Source organism: Synchiropus splendidus, chromosome 2, assembly GCF_027744825.2.
Source record: "Synchiropus splendidus isolate RoL2022-P1 chromosome 2, RoL_Sspl_1.0, whole genome shotgun sequence".
Classification (NCBI taxonomy): domain Eukaryota; kingdom Metazoa; phylum Chordata; class Actinopteri; order Syngnathiformes; family Callionymidae; genus Synchiropus; species Synchiropus splendidus.
Window position 1 is genome coordinate 15,913,303 of NC_071335.1, and position 22,169 is coordinate 15,935,471.

Consider the following 22,169-nt stretch of genomic DNA (forward strand, 5'->3'; position numbering starts at 1 on the left):
ATCACAAGCTACATGAATCATAAGCAATGAGTTAGAGTTGCCATGTTCATTGAGCAGAACAGAACATAAATAAAGAGCTCATCCAAAAAAAACAAAAAAACAGCACAAGGTCCTGTCTCACTAATAATTAAACTAGTCCAGATTTGCCAAGCTAAAGAGCATAGAGCAATGAAACTCTTCTCCAAGACCTAGGAGGAGTAGCTTTTAGTTTTGCAGACGCCCTGACGCCCTCCTTGCCAAAAGCCTGTAGGAGGAAGTGGGACCTATTCCTCTAAAGCTACGGGAGCAACAGTCAAGTTACAGAGGGAGATGCAGGATCCATGTACTTAATGACAGTTTTTCAAAAGTAAAGGAAAAGAAAAAACAACTTGCCTGCCATTGGTGGACCATCTGAACATCAAGAATAGCAGATAAATGGAGGGGACTTCGGGCTTGCTAATGGAGTAGACAGACGCAGGACGAGTCAGCTCTCCCAAATTCATTTATAACCCCTTAAACAAAACTCGAAAACCCGACATTCAAAATCTAAACTTCGACTACGAGTGAAAGAAATTGAAACGGGATAACGAGAAGAGAAAACATGCCAAAATCACAAGACAAAGGTGCTGCGACGGCGAAAGCTAACACCGCTGCTAACCAAGCTAAAGGCTCCGGTGACGGCACGACCTGCCAGACTGCAACAAACCTCGTTAAATTCGCCCCGAGTGAGGACGTAATTGGAGCGATAAGAGAACTCAATGCAGACATGAAACAGAATAATGACAACCTTCGACAAGATGTCATTCAGATGGGACGAGAAATAAACGGAAAACTGGACAACATGGCGACGGAGATGAAGAATCTCTCCAGCCGAGTCGGCGAAGTGGAGACTCGTGTGGAACAGGTGGAAAGTTGGGCGGCTGCAGCGACCGAGGTTCTCACTAACTGCCTGCAACAACAGAGAGTTTTGCAGAAGAAAGTCGTTGATTTGGAATCCCGTTCCAGGCGAAATAACATTCGCATATTTGGAATAGAGGAGGGGAAAGAAGGGAACTCGATGAGGGATTACATCCGGAATCTTTGCCACACCGAGTTGTCGTTACCGCAAGATTTTGACCTGAAAATACAACGTGCTCATCGTGCTCTCCTGCCAAGACCTCCACCCGGAGCTGCACCACGACAGATCATCGTATGCTTTCAGGAATACACTACCAAGGAGATGATACTACGAGAGGCATGGAAAAAGAGGGGAATTCAACTCGACAACAAAACGGTGTATTTTGATCACGATTATGCCGTGGAAGTGGTAAAAGCACGCCGTAAATACAACGGAATTAAAAAGGCACTGAAGGACAGAGGGATTCGATTCCAAACCCCATTCACGAATATGAGGATTCATTGGGACACTGGAATTCGCACCTACTCCAGCGCAGACGATGCCCGGCGTGAACTAAAGAGACGTGGTTTCGCTGTGGAAGAACCAGTGCCAGGGAAGGAAGATAACAATGAGTCTCGGCGTCGTGATCTTATTGGCTGGCAACGAGCACCGCAGAATCAGAATAAAGGGGTTGCTGTAACCCAGAGAGCCAAGGACAAACTTCTGGAATATCAGCATACTCGCTAAAGCAGTAAGATGTGCATTTACAATCTTGATGATCCAGTCTTTACTTTGGGTTCTTGAATTAGATTCTACAGTTTGATATCTGAACATGCTATCCTGTTTTAAACTCACTATTGTTATGGGAGTGGCTTTAACTTAAACCTTGCTGATCTATGCCTGGCAGGTTTCATTGGACTTATAAGATGGTGGAGTCAATATTGTATGACTCAGCCATTCTTAGAACCGGGCCCTCATTTTCAAAGAGGATTTACCCACGACCCACCAATGGGGTCACTTTTTTTTTGGAAGTCTATACCACTGTTATTGTTGTTCTTGTCCTTGTTGTTTCTTCACATGTTCATGTTTACTGGTTTGCTTTATTTTGGGGATATGCAAATATAGTTATGTCACTGAAACAGAATAACGGTACGTAATATAAGAATAATTTCCTTAAATGTCAATGGTCTGACTAACCCAGTTAAAAGAAGTAAAGTTTTTGCAAAACTGAAAAAAGATAGAACGGAAGTAATTTTCCTACAAGAGACTCACCTACAGAAACAGGAACATGATAAACTGAAAAGATATGGTTATTCAAACTCATATTTCAGTTCTTATAATAATGGGAGAAAAAGGGGAGTTGGGATATTCTTTGCTAATAATGTTAATTTTGATCTGATACATGAAACAAATGACAAAGCTGGCAGATATGTAATAATAAAAGGAAGACTTGATAATACAACAGTTACCTTTGCTAATGTTTATCTACCTCCAGAAAGTAATAAGGTATTACTGAAGACGCTATTTGATACACTTGCCTCGGAGAGTGAAGGAATTCTGGTTTGTGCTGGGGATTGGAATACTATTTTGAATTACACATTGGACACCACTAGCAAACAAAAATCTAAGCCTCAAAGGTCAAACTATCTTAATTTGTTAATAAAAGAGCATGGACTGTGCGATGTATGGAGGAGTTTACACCCTAAAGAAAAGGACTTCACTCACTACTCTGCTACTTATAAGGTTCATTCTAGATTGGACTTCTTTTTGCTGAACAATATTGATGGGTATAGAGTGAGGGAGTGTTCCATTGGAACCGCAGAAGTCTCAGATCATAACTCAGTCTTTCTGACGTTGAATATAGATGATGTACCCAAACAATCATTATGGAGGTTGAATGTAAGTATATTGAATTCTAATACAATAGTTAAAGAAATTGAAAAAGAAATTGAAGAATGTATTATAGATAACAGAAATGACCAAACACATCCAACAATCCTATGGGACACCATCAAGGCTGTCATGAGAGGGAGATTGATTTCAAGAACAGCTTATATAAAGAAGAAGAGAAGGATAAAATATGAGGAACTCCAAAAAACATTGAGAGAGACCGAAAGGAAAAAACAGTCTAGTGAGGATATAGAACTGATTGATCAGTTTACAAGAATAAAAAAACAAATAGATGAATTATTAATTGAGGAAATGGAAAAAAAAGATGAGGTTCTCCAAGCAAACATTCTATGAATCTGGCCCAAAAGCAACAAAGATTTTGGCAAAACGCCTGAGAATAATGCAAAGTAGAAATTCAATTCACAAAATCAAAGATCCCATTACTAAACAAGTAATACTAAATCCAGAGGAAATCAATGAAACCTTCAGAAAATACTATGAATCCCTGTACACGCAAACCGCTACAGTTGACACTGATGTCATTCAACAATATTTAAATACATTAGATCTCCCATCAATAGGCATAATACAAAACAAAGACCTTAATGCTCCTATTACACAGAAGGAACTGGATAAAGCAATTAGTAAATTTAAAAATCAAAAATGTCCAGGTAGCAATGGATATCCAAATGAATGGTACAAGGTCTTCAACAAAACACTCTCCCTTGTCTTATTAGACTCCTTTCATTACACTCTAAGAAATGGTATCACCCCTCCCTCATGGAAAGAAGCCGTTATAACAGTCATCCCCAAACAGGGCAAGGACTTAGAATCATGCAACTCTTACCGTCCTATATCTATCTTGAATGTGGACTATAAAATATTTACATCCATTATTACAAATAGAATGGTTCAGTTTCTCCCAGACTTAATTAATGAAGATCAGACTGGCTTTATTAAAGGAAGACAAACCCAAGATAATATTAGACGGACTCTCCATATCATAGATCATATCAATAAAAACAATTTAAATGCATCACTTATTAGCTTAGACGCTGAAAAGGCATTTGATCGAGTCAGCTGGACTTTCCTATTCAGTGTGTTGGAGAGATTTGGTTTTAACAACCAATTTATTAACTGTCTTAAATCATTATACAGTAATCCTATAGCAAGACTAAAAATAAACGGACATATGTCTGGGAGGTTTGTGCTGTCCAGGGGTACAAGGCAGGGTTGCTGCCTCAGTCCCTCTCTCTTTGCACTTTTCATAGAACCATTGGCACAAACAATTAGGGAATGCCCGGAGTTAGAAGGTATTCAGTTTGGCACAGAAAAACACATCGTAGCATTGTTTGCCGATGATATTATGGTATATCTCCTAAACCCTAATTCAACCTTTGCTAAACTCATGGATATTCTACAACAATTTGGCGTCTTATCTGGATTTAAACTCAATATTCCCAAAACACAAATCCTCTCATTCAACCATGCGCCAAGTGAAATACTAGAACAGTGCTATAAAGTAAAGTGGGACTCAAAGATGATCAAATACCTTGGCATATTTTTGACACATAATTGGAATCAGCTATTCGAAGCAAATTATAATGATATTAACAAAAAAATAAACTGGGATTTTTTTAGATGGTCTACACTGGTGATGGACTTTAGTACAAGAATTGAAGTAATTAAAATGAATCTTTTACCAAGACTATTGTTCCTCTTTTTATCACTTACAGTTATAATTTCAGAATCTCAGTTCTGCTCATGGAACAAGATAATATCCAGATTTATATGGTCAGGAACTAAGCCAAGGATCAAATTAAGTACACTACAACTTCAAAAAGACAAGGGTGGATTGGCAGTACCAAATCTTAAAGAATACTTCTATGCTGCTCAACTAAGATACATTGTACAGTGGTGCTCCCCTGATTATGATGCAAAATGGAAAAGGATAGAGTCAAACTTGGGACAAGTGCGCTTGGAAACTATGTTGGTGGAAAGAAACCTGACGGAAGAAATACTAAAGAGCAACATATTAAAAGAAACATTTAAAATATGGCAACATGTGATGAGAAAGTATCATTTGGATGATGACTGCAAACTTTTAATCTGGCCATCCTCAAATTCTAAATTTATTCCAGCAAAATTAGATAGTACATTTGATAACTGGAGACATAAAGGGATTACTGCAATTTGTCAATTAGTAGTGGGTAACAACTTTAAAACATTTGAGAAAATTAAGAAAGAGTTCAAATTGGACAATGAAGATTTTTTCAGATACTTGCAGATTAGACATTTTTTCAACACTGACATTAGACACAAACTCTCTCCTGAAGGAAATGAAATTGTTCAGGTGTTTGTAGAGGCTTATAAAGAAGTACCTACAAAAATAGTCTCTAAAGTGTATGGGGGCTTACAGAAAAACAACGGTGCAAACACACTGTATGTTAAAACAAAATGGGAACAGGAGTTGGAAATCACAATATCTAAAAAAGAATGGGGTTTAATGTGCAATACACAACACAGTACCACAGCTTCGAGAAAATGGAGGGAATTTGGCTGGAAGACCTTGATAAGATTTTTCATCACACCGCATATGAGAGGCAAACAACTGGGAAAACCACAACAATGCTGGAGAAAATGTGGGCACATGAATGCTTCTCATTCACATATATTTTGGACCTGTATTAAAATACAAACGTTCTGGGACAATGTCATAAATATTCTTTTGAATGTAATATTCTTAAGGACCCACAGATATGTTTGCTGGGACTCTTGCCCTCACAGGTGCAACATGGTGATCAATATTTATTTAAAATCTTGATGCTTGCTGCTAAAAAAGCTATTACAAGGAACTGGATGAAAACTGATGGACCTGATGTACGAAGTTGGACGGACATTATTGAAGAAATAAGGCAGATGGAGTATTTGACCTCTCTGTTGAGACTGAAAACTGGGTTATACACAAAAAGATGGACAAAGTGGAACATTTTTCAGCAAAGAAATCCAACCTTATCGTAATTATAAGTTATTGTAATATCCCCAATGTTTTTCTGTCTGTCTTTTATTTTTTTTTATTTTATTTTATTGTTCTCTGTCTTTTCTTACATGTTATAAACCATTGTATGTATCATTTTCAATCATAATGCCTGTATTTTGTAAAATTTAAAATTTGAAAAATAAACAGTAAAAAAAAAAGAATAGCAGATAAATGAATTAAAATGCAAAAACAGAATCGTGACGATTGGAAAAACGAACAAGGTTCATTCACAGGGCTACATTAAAAAGATGATATTTACATAATAGAACTTTTATTTTACTGATATTTACGGCAAACACAGATCAAACTGGCATCAAATAATGCTGTAAAATGTATCCAAACTCAGTCACGTGACAGACAGTAGATCTATAGAAATAGAAATGACCGAATGCTGAATATCAAATGGGTTGAGTTACTATTCACGATCGCCACTAATCCGATCACCGATGTCTCATGTGAATGAAGGATGGTTGGAGGCTGCTTCTGCTTCACATCGTGTGCTGTGGTCGTAAGGTAACACTCCTGGAATGTGTTGGTGTTGTTTTGGTTGTTGGGTTGGTAGGTTCGCCGGTCAGTGTGTGACAGGTTGTGTCCTGAAACAACAGCCCGTAACAGTTCTGTGACTCACGCTTCCTGAACAACACCATCCTCTATGGAAACTAAAAGTCTGGTCCTTGGAGGAAATCCAACAACGTCACAATATGATGACGCAACCAGACGAGATTCCATCATGGTGAGAATAACAATGTGGATCCAGACACTTGCTATCTGTGTGTGTCTTCTTGTACTGCTATCTTGTGTGAGAAGCTGTATACATTTTTAATCAACAGAGTGAGGCCCGTCCTCACTTTGTCAAGCCTCATTTTGAGGGTTAAAACTACAAAAATAGCTGGGTTATTATAACTGGGCTTTAGTTTGGTTCAGAATAAAGGTTAAGTTTAGCCATTTGTTTTGGATGGTGAGGTTTAGGGGGTTAATGTATGCCAGTGTCAGATATAAGATAGAAGATATTTGTCTGTTTGTTAATGGTCTGAATAAATGACTTGCTGGAACCCAATGTGTGTAAACTGCAGTAACAAAGAAGCCCTGTAGAGGGAGCCCAAAATCCGCCAAACAAACGACACGCGACACTGGCGGGTGATAAAAACCAGTGTCCTCAGCAAGAAACAAACAAAAAAAAACATTCATGTAACATTCAGGTCTGGGGGAGGAACAGGTCCATCCAGAAAACTGACATGTACTGTGAAGTGATTTCGATTTTGATGGTGAACTTCTCAACACCAGTTATGGAAAGAGCGTCAATAATATGATCTATGAGAAATGCTGTGACTCTAACATTTAAATTTGGTCACACACACAAACTGCTTGCAGAGGGCACTTGACCTTTGGTGTTTCGCTCTCTATTCAGGGCCATATTAGCGACCAATTGTTGTTAAACCAATTGAGGATAGAAGTTTGAAAGGAACTTTGTGACCTGACTTGACTTTCTTTGGACATCCATAATGCCAAAAGCGGACCATTTCCTAGAAGGAATATTTATGACCGTAAAATGGACCTTTGGTAGGTAGGCCTGAACGGGGGAGCTAATGTTGACCTGTTATCTGTAGAGTTAAGAGCAGTAAATACGTTCCTATGAACGATATTACCTGAGATGAAAAAAGATGAAGGTAAAGATGATTTGAATTTAAAAATAAATTAATAAACTACAACATTCAATGAACTGGTTTTGAAAAACTGCTTTTTTACGCCCATGACCAAATCTTACACAAGTAATAAAACAGTGTATATAAAGATGTCCCCTTGTGTAATGTGATATTTATATGTATTTGAGACAAAACTAATGAAAAAAACGACTACATTGTACATTGATGTTTATTTTACCAGTGAGGGAAGCAACGCCATTTAAAGATGGTTCTTGTTTGATTTCATGACAAGACACATTACTGCTCACATCCCACGAGTTGGTATTTGTTGACCATCTTTCTTATACCCAGACACGCACTCCTGTGCAGATCCTCCTGACACTCGGTGGGTGAGGGCCAGTATTCGATCCATGTCTTCTCCCCCAGCACATACTGGTACCTGAGACAAAACACAGCTCCATGATGAGGAAGTGGCTTCATAAGAATTTCCTGAACCATAGCCGACGCTGTACAGTGGGGAAAGTCTGATGATGTGATGGTTTATTTATTTGTTTAGTTTCCATTTCAAGCACACTGATATTTGTCAACTTTGATGAGTGTCTTTTACACATTTCTTAAGTTGGAATTGTTGCAATTGTTTTATAAAAGCAGTCATTACATTGTGTATGCCTCTTCATTTAAAAAAACTAACAAAAAAAGCTGCCTCAAAACAAGCGAACTGTGGTCTCAGGAGCGGCCTCGCAATACGAGCCGGCACATTTGTTGTGTTGCTGAAGTGCTTGATCGGAGTTTTACAATGCAAATGTGATTTGCCCCCCGGTCCATTCCCCTCCCAACACGCCATGTCTGACTTAACAAACATCCGAGTCAAATAACAAACGTTAACAGGGATGAACTCAGTAGCTGCTGTCACAGTAACGCTTTCAGATGCAGGGCTCTCCTGGGCTGCTGACACCGATGAATTATGTTTGTGGTTGAAAAATACATATTTTTATCATGATTCTTTCCCTTACTGCAAGAGTTAGTTTTGTAAACCATTGTTTAAAGTTTGGAACATGTCTCCTCCTTTCATCGTGCTTCCATGCCGGGAGCGTGGCGACTGGCGAGCTGTGGATAATCGCGAGATTAAACAAACATGGCGCCCACGATGGCCAAATTATGGCTGCAAAAAGGTTGCGAATCGGCAAATCTTGATGATATTCGTCGAAATTACCGGGCGCAAACACCCTTTTCATGGAAACCAGTGTGATGACTCTGCGAGCAGGCCATTATACAGGCACTAATAAATGGACATTTAGAGGCGGACAGTTCCTCATGTTTTGCAGTTCCTCAGGACGCCCAGACGCCCTCCTAGCTAAAAGCCTGGACAGATATGTCACACGCTCAACCGAAAGTCATTGAGGATCCACATGTTGTGCACAAAAACTTACGTTCCATCCGTATCGTCTTTGTACGTGTCACTGGATGAACCCATGATGAGGTAGGTTTGTCCAGGACGCAAATCGAAACTCCCCCTGCAGTATGGATAACCAAGGAACTTGCGTGGTTCGCCTTGACTGTTCAGGTCCAGGCTTCCTGAAATGACACCAAAATATGGAAAACAGGATGCATAGTCAAACATACCTTACAATTGAAACCCTCAAAACAGCCTCACTCACCTTCTTTGATGACTTCCATGATTCTCATTGTGTAAACATCGGTGGACAAAGCATCGGAAAATGACTCCACAGACACTTTGTACACTGTGGGAAAAACATATGTTTATATCTGTGCCATCAGAGTACTCTTTAAGTACAAATCCAAGCCGCTGTTACTCACCATAATCTATGCTGTTGGTCTCTGTGCTCTCACACAGCTTGGCTAGTCGCTGGTTGTTGCTAATTTCACCTTTCCTCTGCATACTGCAGGTCTCTGGAGGTGAACACATCATCTGCTCTAGGAGTTTCAACTGTCGCAGTGCATTAGGGAGCTAGTAGTTCAAGCTCAGGTTACTAATGCGAGTGTTATTAATCGGGACAGGTTATTATAGTTATGACGAACGACTCAAAACACACAAAAACAAAACAAAGAAAAAACATTCATTACATGGCCAAAATGAAAGTGATTCTATTGCAGATTGTGAATTATTTGTTTTATAATAGCAGTGATAGAAATGAATGGGGAAATCATGGAAGCACATGCCTGCCAAAATGCGTGCACGATTGAGCCTACCTTCAGCACACTTGCATTCATCTTTGGTACAGAGCCTGAGCAGCTTTCCATCTTTTCTTTCCGGATGGTAAAACTTCACACATGGCGTCTCTGCAATAACCACATTTGAGGCTAAATCTTCCGTCTCTGATCCACCAACGTGTTTGCACACGTGCAGCAACACTCACGGTCGTAGTATTCATAGACAGACACGGCAGCTGCTTGTAAAACGCCCACTTTTGTTTTGCGACGGACCCTGAATGTGATCTCTTCTGGACGCTTGTGAGAAACCTACAGAGACGTGGTATCAGTGAGTCACAGTCCGAGGACAGAAAGAGACACCGGCAGAATCTCCTACCTTGTCCAGGTAAATGATGAGAGAACCTCTCTCTGATAGAACATTGTTCATCTCATACTTTGAAATAACTGCAGCCCTTCCTTTGACCAACTAGGTTCAAGCACATCAAGGATCACCTATTGTCGTTGACACACACACACACATTCTACAACTTACCGCTTCCAGGTCCTTTGTTTCGGGGACGAAGCCAGTCAGCAGGCCAATGTCCAAAATTGTCATGGTTGCATCCAAATATGGATGTTTGTACCTGGCAGATAGGGGACCCAAAAAAATTATTGGGATTGATTTCTCGAATTCTGGTTCACACTTGCTTTACTAAGCCTAGACATGACCAATCGATAGTACATCTTCATTATGTCTGAGCCAAAAACATCTCGCAGCCTCCTTTGCTTGAACGGACCAGATGGCTACTTCCATCCTTATTGTTTTTTCAGTCTCATGACAATTACTTTTTGTGTTCAACTGAACTGCACTTACAAAACATCCATCCTCAATATGAGTATTTCTTCTTCGTCTTCAATAGTGTCTGGGGGAGAAGAAGAGCAGCCCATCACCACTCCTTCATTACAGTGTTTACTGAGAACTAAAGGTTAAAAATATCAAACATTGGAACAGAATGAGGAGAGAAACATGAGAGTTAAAAGCCTCAGCGTTGCTGCTTATTAAACACTGTGTTCTCAACATGGTGTGGTGCGAGGGAAGAACGATCCCTTACCTGGGATCAGCTGCACCGACAAATTAAACTTCCCACAGTCACTTTCTTTTTCTTTTGGTATGGCGTAATACAGCGACACCATCTGGACAGACATTGAGATACACTTCAGTGAATGGTTGAGGAGAATACAGTGATGCTAAAGGACCATATTAATAACGCTGGTGCTCACGGACCGTCAGAGTGGCTTCTCCTGTGCCAGTCGCGACCACATCCACGTCTTTGTTTATCTCGTTGAACTGTGGGCAAATATATTTTCGGAAAGTCACAGATGAATGGGTAATTTTTTGGGCCCCATTGTCCACTTATTCTTCAGAATTCAGTCCGGAAGTGTTGAGGACGCACCAAACCCCGAGGGTTCAATTGAACCCAGGTTAAATAACACTGGTCTATGAGCTTCCTTTGGCAGCCCTCTGGATTGGAACAGGCTACTTTCTAAATTAAATGAAGCATTCGGAGGAGAGTCTGTTTTCTTTGTACTGCAAGAACCATGGATGAGCAGCAACTGAAGGACAGCATTGCGCCTTAGATCACAGGCGGGTGATGTGAGCCCTGAATTACTTGCCATGCCGATGTGGTGGTAATGTCTCTTCAACCTAAGAAATCCCTGCCAAGTCCGCGTTGCCTGAGTAATTTAATTTTTGTGGTTGAAGCCCTTGAGCTTGCTTCCCGTGAACAAGGAGCGCTTGGGTGACAATCACTGATTTGTCGCTAATAATGGAGTTTAAAAGATTGGTTTTTTTTTAAGGAACTGCTGAGAATCGAGAGGATTACATCACTATGTTCACCACAGGAATAACATCCCCGCAGGCAAGAAGGAGTCGCTCTTGCTGTGTGTTCTCACCTTGGATGTTCTTGTTGCAAAATGGTTTCTTCTGTTAAGACTGAACCTGTCAGGTAAGGACCTTCCTGGCAGCATGAGGTCCACCTTCAGATCGTACTGTGGTTCTCTTGCATTGGCCCAGTATTCCGACACGGCCTGATAGACAATGATAGTCGCCTGTTGGGAAGAAAAGCAGACAGAAGATCATCATTTGTTTCAAAAGGTTTCACGGAAAGTTTCAGGGTTACCTGAGTGGATCCGAAGCCTCCGCCCACCTTCTTCTGTTTGCTGAACCATCTCACGATAGGTTTGGCTTCTTCAAAAGCCTAATCAGAAAGTTATGTAACGTTGAGTTTCAATTTGATTCCTGCCCAATTTATAATGATTTTAATCGGATCCAAGTTAAGCCACCTACCTTGACCTTGACTAAGGCCAGAAGTGCATAAGCAGTGGCCTCGAGAGAGTAGACATGCCCCTTTGGAGTAGGCCAGTGGGTCCGGTCTGAGGGAGACATGTTAATGCATGTTTACATACAGCTTTAAGACCCATTTAACGTTCCATACGCATCCACCTACAGATGGAGCCTTCTGTCCATGCTCTGCGTTCATTACGTACGTATCTCTGCGCGTTTCCACAAAGCTTACATATCGGAACAAATTGTGCAGTAGCACCGGAAACTGTGGGTTAGTGTCGCTGTTACTACCTGATACATAGCTCTAATGAGACATGAATAAAAGCATAACAATGGCAGAAATCCTCTGTTCTCCAGTCGCGATATATATATAACAGTCTCACCCACCCCTACAATGCTGCCTCTGTTTCATCTCTTGTGCAAAAGGCACATTGTCAATACTGGTTCCACAGTCACCATGTTTGTTTGGAGTTTGTCATTGTCAAAAACCTTCGACTTTGAGCTGCGCCACCTGCTGGATAGATTGGTGAACAGCAATATCAAAGCAAGGAATTGTATACTGTAGGTATGTGGCCAGTGACGTGGACATTGTTTGAAACGGTTGGGTACAATTTCATAGATAGAGGAAGCATAAATGGTCTTTTATCCAGTTGATGCGAATTTTTTTTTGTCTTTTTTATCTGTCTCTCAGTGTTCAAAATGACTCAAAGTTATGGACCCATTAGAATGAAATGTGTCAAATGGGACAAGTCATCCGGATCACCATCTGGATCCCTGAATTCTTTAACGTTGGGAGATAAGAACATTTTATTTACATTTATTCTAAAGGATACTTCGGGAGTTAGGGTTGGGTTGACAGAGAGTGACTGAAGTTGCTTGGTGGAGGATTGTGCTCACTGTGTGCTTTTCTATACCCACTGCTTTTTCATATCCGACTGTGGCATGATCAAATCACTCATTTCCAACAAACAAGAAAGTACTTTGACATTACCTGGAGCTGCAAACCTGAAGAGCACATCCTTCTGCAGTTTTCCTTCATTGGCCAAAGCATATGACGTCATGGCAACTGCATAAGGGTTAGTGAGGGACGGCAAGCGCTTCTCCAGGAAGGTGATGGATTTCTCTATTGCCCCTGGTAGACTCTGCCGAGTCAATGAAAAGAACAACAACACCATGTTCGAATCAGACTCTTCTGAAATCTATGTTGTATTGCAACAGTGGATAGAGATGTTCTTTAAAGGCGCGTCTACCACTAAAAAGGCACTTTACAGCAGACTCATATCAGATTGGGCTTAAAGAGGCCAGTGATCAACCTCAGCAGAGCCCAGAACAGAGTGGATATAACAGCTACATTCACACATTGGAGGAATAAGTCATCACCTTCACATCTTCACCTTCTTCTGCCGCTTATCCGGGGTCGGGTCGCGGAGGCAGCATTCGGAGCAAGGAAGCCCAAACTTCCCGGTCCGCACAAACCTCCTCCAGCTCCTCCTGGGGGATCCTGAGGAGTTCCCAGGCCAGACCGGAGACATAATCTCTCCAGCGAGTCCTGGGTCTTCCCCGGGGTCTCCTCCCGGTAGGACATGCCCGGAACACCTCCCCAGGGAGGCGTCCAGGGGGCATCCGGATCAGATGCCCGAGCCACCTCAGCTGGTTCCTCTCGATGTGGAGGAGCAGCGGCTCCACCCCGAGCTCCTCCCGGATGACCGAACTCCTCACCCTATCTCTAAGGGTGCGCCCAGCCACCCTGCGGAGGAAACTCATCTCAGCCGCTTGTATCCGCGATCTCATCCTTTCGGTCACTACCCAAAGCTCGTGACCATAGGTGAGGGTGGGAACGTAGATCGATCGGTAAATCGAGAGCTTCGTCTTGTGACTCAGCTCTCTCTTCACCACGACGGTCCGATACAGCGACCGCATCACTGCTGCCGCCGCACCAACCCGTCTATCAATCTCACGCTCCCTTTTTCCCTCACTCAAGAACAAGACCCCGAGATACTTAAACTCCGCCACTTGAGGCAAGAACTCTCCACCAACCTGGAGAGAGCAAACCACCGTGTTCCGGTCGAGAACCATGGCCTCAGACTTGGAGGTGCTGATCCTCATCCCGGCCGCTTCACACTCGGCTGCAAACCGACCCAGCGCATGCTGAAGGTCCCGGTCCGATGAGGCCAGCAGAACAACATCGTCCGCAAATAGCAGAGATGAAATTCTGTGGTTCCCGAACCGGATCCCCTCCGACCCCTGGCTACGCCTAGAAATTCTGTCCATAAAAGTGATGAACAGAACCGGTGACAAAGGGCAGCCCTGGCGGAGACCAACATGCACCAGGAACAGGTCTGATTTCCTGCCGGCAATGCGAACCATGCTCCTGCTCCGGTCATACAAGGAGCGGACAGCCCCTAGCAGAGGGTCCCGCACCCCATATTCCCGGAGCACCCCCCACAGGACATCGCGAGGGACACGGTCGAACGCCTTCTCCAAATCCACAAAGCACATGTGGACTGGTTGGGCGAACTCCCATGAACCCTCGAGCACCCGGTGGAGGGTATAGAGCTGGTCCAGTGTTCCACGACCGGGACGAAAACCACACTGTTCCTCCTGGATCTGAGGTTCGACTATTGGCCGAAGTCTCCTCTCTAGTACCCTGGAATAGACCTTTCCAGGGAGGCTGAGGAGTGTGATCCCCCTATAGTTGGAACACTGTGATCAAACGTTGGGAACATTTTTAGAGACGCTAACAAACGTGTCAGTGTCTGCTATTCATTGTGATTCTAAAGATGTTGCCAGCCACAACTGTGTCCTTGCAGATTCCACTGCAGACCGGCACATCCCTGGCAAGTCTTATGAAAATTATTGAAGAAGACTAGATCCGAATTCTGACATCTATTACCTTTTGATTGCTGTTTGTAGGCCCCTTCTTGACACACGTTGAGTCATGATGTAATAAAGTGAGACAGAAAAAAACACTGCACCTTTTGTCCTTATTATTCTCTGTTTTTTCAGTGAAGCACTTTGTGAACAGCGTCCTGAAACGTGATAGGTGCTCCTTCTCCCTGAGGATCGTATGGCCCAGCCAGATGTTCACACGGCTCCCGGCCTTCATAAAGGCCTGAGACATCCTGCCGCAGACACTTGAAACTCATGGACTTCCTCGGCATGGAAAGTGTCTTTGGAAAAGGCTAACACCTGATCTCCAGTCCACCCCTTCCACTCCGCAATAGGCTGCAAAAGCTGTAGCCGGAGTTTTAAATGTGAGGGGGCTTTTCATGTCCAAGTCCGAGTGACTTCAAAGGGCCTCCATTTTGGGACATACGGCGGCAGAGCGTTTAGGCCTCCTCGGTCCCGGGCCATAGATGGTGCATGTAAAACCACCAAACTTCGCTTGTTCCGGTGGAGGAGACATCTCCGCTCCATACCTCGCTACCACCTTCTTAAAGAGCCCGGCCATGTCGTCCAGGGGAATCATATGGATGAATCGGCAGGTCTGCCCAAAGCATCATCACTGTGAAGAGGGACTCCGGATTGTCTTCTTCAAGCACCCTCCTCTCGTCCGACTGGCCGTACTCATCCCAAGGTTTGGAGGACTTCTTGGGCCCTTTGGTTTTGGCTTTCTTGGATTGTGTAGCCGTCGTGGAAGTCGACGCTCTGGGCTCTGCTGTGGGAGGTGAACTGGATTTGGCTCCAGAATGGCAGCTTGCCTGTCAATCGTTCTCAGGCGCGTAACCCGTTAGAGGGTATCACACGCATTCAAAGAACAGAAGTTCAGCTCCGCATTTTTATTATCTGGGTCAGCCTCACTGGACGACAGATCACGAATGATGGAGTTTGACTCCTGGTGTTCAATGATAAATGTTTCTGGGGGCTGGGATGCTCTACGACAGTTTGCAATTGTGCCCTTTTACCAGCAGTGCCGCCAAAAACAAATATTCTTCAACTGTGCGTTGCAGCTTTAAACTCCACACTAGAGAAGTAGAGAGCACCACAGTCAAGGATGAAACGGCGAAAATCCAAGAGTACATCAAGAAGATGGCCGCAAAGGATGAACTGCTCTCTGAATGTTTCAGGCAGCAGAAACATGACGACAAGGGGGAAGAAGAGTAGGAGATAACGTGGGGGGACAAGCCCCTACATCGTATGCACCACAGTCGAATAGAGGTAGTGGTTGACATCACGAAGACCTACCAATGGCTGGACAGTGTTGGACTGACAGAGAGTTGCCTCAGAAACAGTCCAACATATTGTAGCCGGGTGTAAGATGCTCACAGGATCAGCATACATGAAGAGGCACAACCAAGCGGCTGGGTTAGTGTGCAGGAACATCTGTGACCAGTATGGAAAAGAAGTACCCAAATCCCAATGGGACACACCACCAACAGTGGTTGAGAACAACAAGGCTAAGCAACTTCAGCTTCCAGACTGACAAACCAAACGGACATAGTGGTGGTAGACAAGAAACAGAAGAGGGCACTGATGATAGATGTGGCGATACCAGCCGACACCAACATCAGGAAGAAGGAACATGAAAAGGTTGAGCAGTACCTGGGGTTGAAAGAACATGTACTCTGTACTGTATATAGAGAGAAACAATGCAAAAAGAAATGTTACTGTTGGAGTTTTAACTGTTGCAAAAATAAAAACTTACCCCAATTGATGCATTACAATGTGTGTGAGACTCCTGCAACGCAATGAGGACGAACGCTGTCATGGAGGCATCTGAATCTCCGCCCTTCACATCTCCCTGCATACAGCAGCAAGTCAGGCTTTTAGCAGTGAGCTAAAGGATGGAGTTGTGAGACTGTAGTTCAGTTCATACATTCATTTCTCCGTGGATTAGTGTTCCAATTTCTTCAAACAGTCCATGAGGCTGTTGAGCATTGAGGATCAGATACTTGACAGCATCACAAATGTCGCTGTTTTTCAGTTGAATCAGCCTCTCTGCCATGGAAAACACCTTGACTACGTAAGCAGTCAACCTTTCAGAGGAGACAAAACAGATTACACATGTAGCATCTCCTGTTTGGCCACACTTAGGTTGAACTGTTGTCTCTTTCGTCAATTCTAGGATTTGTTTCTTATTGCCACTTGCTTCTTCCTGTGGTTAGACACCTTTGAAGGCCAATCATGGTCATTTCTGGCCAACTATGGTGTCTTGAGAACCTTGAGTTTCATCACTTCCTGTTGGAATTTCACAAGAATGGGGTGTGGTCTGGCACCCATGGCGGGCATCAGTCGAACAGTCGAGTTAATCCTCACAAAATCCTCATTGTATCCCACATTGTTCTAGACTAGATTCTTTCTGAAGAGCCCGAGATCCATGTCTTCTGGCACTGAGCATATCCTCATGTCCTTGGCTGTTACTTTGTCTTCCAAGTGTGCAATTCGTTCCACAAGATCATCCAGTGAGATTTTTAAGACTGTTTTTTTTATCAACAAGCTCATTCAGTACTGTGTTTTCCCTCTATTGATCTTCTCCTTCAGTGATGAAATCTGCATACAACACTTTTTGAATTCTTCCTTTGCTTCGACAATTTCCACCCTTTGTTTCTTCTTTGAATTTGTCAGCCTGTTTATTTCTTTCTCCTCTTTAAGTGTTTAGCATTAAATTCTCTATGTCTCCAGGTTCTTTACAGAGGTTTTGGGCTCCAGGTTTATGTTGGTCCATATACCTTTCCAATTACCTAATTCTAAATACGTTGGTATGTTGTTTGACAACCATATTTCAGGAGGAGCTTAATGGTTTTGGTGGTTAGAACTGTGCAAACAAGGCAGACTGGATTATCTTACCAACTGCTGCTTGGTCTTTTTGTCCACGCAGCGAAGGAGCCGTCGTTTTTACGATACGTTAGTTGCCTTGAGTATCCTGAAAAAAAGGTAAGCTATTAGGCACTCGTGAGCATCACAGATGGCCTCAGAGTTTGGATGTGTAAACATGTTTTAAAGACTAGCACTTGTGCATGTAGCACTCTCTTGCTGCTGCGTCATGTAGGTTTACCTACCTGTTTCTATGTGTTGCAATGCTTCATCACGTTTGGTCAAGCCAACATCTTCCCACTGGTTAGTTCTGTCCAGGTACAAGGTCGCAATGACAGGCAGAGTCATGTGGATCATGTTCTGCTCTCCACAGCCTGATGGTTGGTAAATCATTTGCTCCATTGCGGTTCCTCTAATTGCATTTTCCAACACGACACTTAAATCCTCTCTGCCTGTGAAGAGGAAGTTATTTTTAATCTTATTTTCCATTCAAAGTGAAGACACAAACCTGTGCTCACCTGTCACTGAGATATATGTGTTGGTGGGTGAATTTGGGACGATGTCTTTCTTGGGGATTCCACTGTTGAGAGATATCGTCTGCTTGCCATCTAGAGAAGCAGTGTCCAGTCAGAGTGATACTGTCGAAGAGTGTGCAGCAGCCTTTCACTCACCGACACCTTCTTTAGCAGGATCAAGATGCACTATCAGAGGAGATTTTACCAGGACGCCTCTGGACTGGATAGTGTTGACAACACCATTTTAATTTTACTGAAACTGTAAGCAACATTTGTTTTGTGGTCACTCACCACCACACGAAGCGGCTTCTGGATACCGTCTGTGAGCTCAGTGTCTCTCACAGCAGCTTTGACCTCGATCTGGTGCTCTCCTTCCTTCATGGGAATGATAACATATGGGACAGATCTGGTGGATTGTGGTCCAACTATCACTTCCTGCCTGTATTTCCCGCGTTTGGATGCTGAACTGCACAAATGCGGCTTCTCTATTAGATCCACTCGCACCTTGAAGACAGCAGATCGGGAGGACACCATGAGAAGAGGTCTCCTTTTAATGTATCTCCAAGAAACTTAAATGCAATCCATCCCTGTCCTGCATCAGTGACCTACCGTAGCACCCTCGTCCCGATAGTTATGGAGGATTGCTTTGATTTCAATTTGCTCCCCAATGACAGCTGAATAAGGCAATTTGAGTTCAACAAAAAATGACTTCTCCACGATCACCTCCAGTGGATCACCGACACATATTCCTTCAAGATCAGATACAGAAAATTGGTATGAAGGTAGTCACAGATATAAAACATGAATAAAAAAGTGCTCACCGTTGCTTTTGGACAGACTGATGCCGGTCACCTGCCAGGTTGTGATCGAATCCTGAAGTGGAAAATCTTTCTCAATAGACTTTGTTTTACTGAAAGAAAAGATGTTTTAGTCACCCATAGACCATGAAAAACATAAAAACAAAAATAAATTTAAGGTCATCAAAATGAAATGGAGCTGTGAGGGGGAATATTTTCCCATTAATTCTATTCTTGTAGATCCTCTGGAGTGAAGAAAATTAAACAAAATAAAATATTGGGAGCAACAACTGTTCAGATGATTAATAATAATCAGAAATTGTGCAACTTCTACTTCTATCTTCTACAATGGTATTTGAACTTAGTTTGATGTTAGTGTTTGATGGATTAATAATGTTAGGATGGTTAAAATCACCAACAATAACTTCCTGACATCTCACCACTTGCGCTCTCCTGGGGCGCATGCTGGAAGATGGATGTATGTCCACAGCCAGCTCTCAGGGAACTTGGAGCGAGACCTAATGTCATTACTGTCTATGTAGCTGTCGTCATCATCGTCAACTGCAACACGTAAATATATCCAATTGAATAATGTTAGATGAACTTCATGTGGCTGATCTTTGTGTCTTTGTCTTACCACGAGCCAGTAGAAGTGTGTTGGGCTTCATCTCAGGCCGTTGGCTCTCTAACTGTGTGCAGCAGTACACGAAGGCGGTAACACAAGCAGGTCCTTCTGTGATGTACTCGCTCCGTGTCTCGCAGGAGTATGACAGCAAGGTTTGTGTCATTCCCTCCTGACAACATTCCTTCTCCAACTTTTCTGTAAAATAACTCACTGGACACGTAGGTCGCGTGAGTGAGTGAGTAAGTGCAACAATAAACAAACATATCTGACCTTTTCTGTCCAGGTGCTACAACTTACCATATTTGGAAATTAATGTAACACCGGGTAACACTTCAGATTGGGTATCACATAATACTAATAAACTACTTGTTCATTTACAGTTAATACTAGGTAATTATGGTAATTATGGTGTCGTTTAGAGTGGAATTTTGTTGGCTGTACCAGGTTAAAATTTGACTCATATGCTGCGAATACACATATGAATAGTTTACTTAGAGTAGTAAATGTTCCTTCATCTAAAGTGTGGCCTGGTCATACTTTCTCAACATCACAATGTTTACCTAAACTTTCTGTGACTTCTCTCAGGGTCAGGGATCGTCTCCTCCTGCTGATCGTTGGACACTTCAACTCTGAAACAGGAGCAGAGTGAAACTTAAGAACAATCATCTTATTTCTTTTGAGCTTGAATTGAGAAAATGGAACTATTTGTTTTTATTAACTTTTAAAATTTGGTTTTACAGCGTTTCCATCACCTTCACTTCTGGTTATTGAGAACAGACTGTATTTGTTGCACAGTTGCTTCTTGACCACTGGATGTTATTGCTTAATGAAGAAGTAAGAGACTCCTTCATTTTTAATGCTCATTTCAGTATCCAGTATCCTTTATTCCAGTATCTTTCCCTCAATCCTTTCCTTTGCCATGTCTCCAAAGACAACCACTTTAAGTTACTGTATCAACCTCATGGACACATACAGAGCGTCATATTCAGAAACACAAACCATCCCAAACTGACCCATATATTGACGAATACTGGTTTGTAAAAAGACAAATCACAATTACCAATCTAAACACAAGCACAGCACAAAGGAGCCCTCGATGGGCTTGACCATTTCTTCTGCATTGTGGTCACATTTTGAACAGAACGGCAAAACTATTTCAAAAGTATCAACCTCAAAAATGTGTCATCAATCTCGAAATTAGAGGACGAAAAAAGGAAGAGGTTCTCTCTGCTTACCTTTCCTGTGCTGGGTTCCAGATGCAGTGCTGGACTCAAGAAGAAGTCCTGCATCATAGAAGACATTCATGGCATCCCTCCCTCCACCAGGGGTACAGCCAGTGTCATGCTTCTCCACCAGGTCCCAAATCTGATCATAAGACAGTCATTGTGTTGAAAACAATTCCTTTGAATTAAATCGTTCACTTTTAGCTCTTGCCCTTTATCTCATTGTTACCACATTTAAATGTAAAGATTTTGTCTATCTCGTACAGTAAACCTCGGCAGATGGAAATAATAATACAATACGGTACAAGATCTTGAGTTCTATCAAGGATTTGGTCAAGGAATTAGTCCCTTATGTTGCTGAATGTGTTTGTATCAGACCTTTACTGTATGTGTTGCTAACCTTCAGTTACTTTAGAATTTGTTCCCAGAGTAATCTAGCAGTGTCTGAATCGGATACATGGTCTTCAATCACGCTGTGCAGGTTTCTCATTTCATTTGTCAGTGAGCTCCACATTTTCACTCCGACGGCAGTGATCACTTGCCTCAGCAAGTACGGTTACAACTCGCCATGACCGTGATCTGTAGATGTGCAGATTTGTCTTCAACTTCCTTTTCTCAGGTTGTCCTGCTCCTTAGTTCCCACGAGAAGATTAGAAAATGTGATTTGTTGGTTTAACTCCAGCCAGGTAGTCGAGCTACTCGCTGCATGGAGCCACAGACTGTGTGGTTCTAGCACAGGGGTGGGCAATCCGGGCCTCAAAGGGCTGGGCTGTTGCAAGCTTTTTGTTCCAACTAAATGAGCACACACAGTTTAACCAATCAGGTGAAACTGAAAAAACAGCACCTGACTGACCATCAACTTATGAGACTCCTAAGACACCTGATTGGTGAAAAGGTGTCCTCTTGATCGGTTGGAACAAACACCTGCACCATCTGCGGCCCTTTGTGGAACAGTTTGCCCACCCCTGTTCTAGCATATGGTTGGTAGAAGTTCCCTCTTCTTCTCTGCTCCTCCTCCTCCTCAGGAGTAAAAGTCTTTGTAGATTGCAGATGATGGCTCTGAACATCAAACATTGTCTCTCCACTAGCTCAACAAATTGTCAGGGGAGAGAGTCAAGACATTGCCTTTTGTTGTGTGAGCCGGTGTTTGCTGTTAAGAACGTAGACTCCTTTGTCCACGGCCACCAGTCCCACAGCTGCTCCTGGATCTCCAGTCACCTTCAGATCAAACACCCTACTGGGTTTGAATGTTCGAGGGCCACCAACCAATTCCAGCTTCAGCTAGATGAGAGAGACAAGCGAGACATGAATTTGTTGACGCATGAATGTTG

General features: G+C 42.7%; 1 protein-coding gene across 3 annotated transcripts in view; it reads right to left on the reverse strand.

Moving 5' to 3' along the window:
- Positions 1-7,331: 7,331 nt before the first annotated feature.
- LOC128754750 (complement C3-like) overlaps positions 7,332-22,169 on the reverse strand; it is a 45,964-nt gene continuing 31,126 nt past the window's right edge. The window contains exons 15-43 of one of the 3 annotated variants that reach the window (XM_053857585.1): positions 21,964-22,119; positions 20,851-20,980; positions 20,176-20,244; positions 19,628-19,825; positions 19,431-19,551; positions 19,015-19,103; positions 18,803-18,942; positions 18,485-18,697; positions 18,350-18,413; positions 18,197-18,286; positions 17,924-18,130; positions 17,712-17,787; positions 16,741-16,900; positions 16,570-16,665; positions 12,916-13,066; positions 11,928-12,013; positions 11,761-11,838; positions 11,534-11,689; positions 10,866-10,928; positions 10,693-10,774; positions 10,455-10,503; positions 10,134-10,224; positions 9,978-10,067; positions 9,808-9,910; positions 9,641-9,730; positions 9,248-9,340; positions 9,088-9,171; positions 8,860-9,004; positions 7,349-7,868 (exon numbers count right to left, since the gene is read on the reverse strand). In XM_053857585.1, the coding sequence (XP_053713560.1) occupies positions 7,727-7,868; positions 8,860-9,004; positions 9,088-9,171; positions 9,248-9,340; positions 9,641-9,730; positions 9,808-9,910; positions 9,978-10,067; positions 10,134-10,224; positions 10,455-10,503; positions 10,693-10,774; positions 10,866-10,928; positions 11,534-11,689; positions 11,761-11,838; positions 11,928-12,013; positions 12,916-13,066; positions 16,570-16,665; positions 16,741-16,900; positions 17,712-17,787; positions 17,924-18,130; positions 18,197-18,286; positions 18,350-18,413; positions 18,485-18,697; positions 18,803-18,942; positions 19,015-19,103; positions 19,431-19,551; positions 19,628-19,825; positions 20,176-20,244; positions 20,851-20,980; positions 21,964-22,119 (3,312 nt within the window). In that variant the 3' untranslated portion in view covers positions 7,349-7,726. Of the gene's footprint in view, positions 7,869-8,859; positions 9,005-9,087; positions 9,172-9,247; positions 9,341-9,640; positions 9,731-9,807; positions 9,911-9,977; positions 10,068-10,133; positions 10,225-10,454; positions 10,504-10,692; positions 10,775-10,865; positions 10,929-11,533; positions 11,690-11,760; positions 11,839-11,927; positions 12,014-12,915; positions 13,067-16,569; positions 16,666-16,740; positions 16,901-17,711; positions 17,788-17,923; positions 18,131-18,196; positions 18,287-18,349; positions 18,414-18,484; positions 18,698-18,802; positions 18,943-19,014; positions 19,104-19,430; positions 19,552-19,627; positions 19,826-20,175; positions 20,245-20,850; positions 20,981-21,963; positions 22,120-22,169 lie in introns of all 3 variants that reach the window. The other 2 variants (XM_053857586.1, XM_053857587.1) reach the window with 2 other exon arrangements.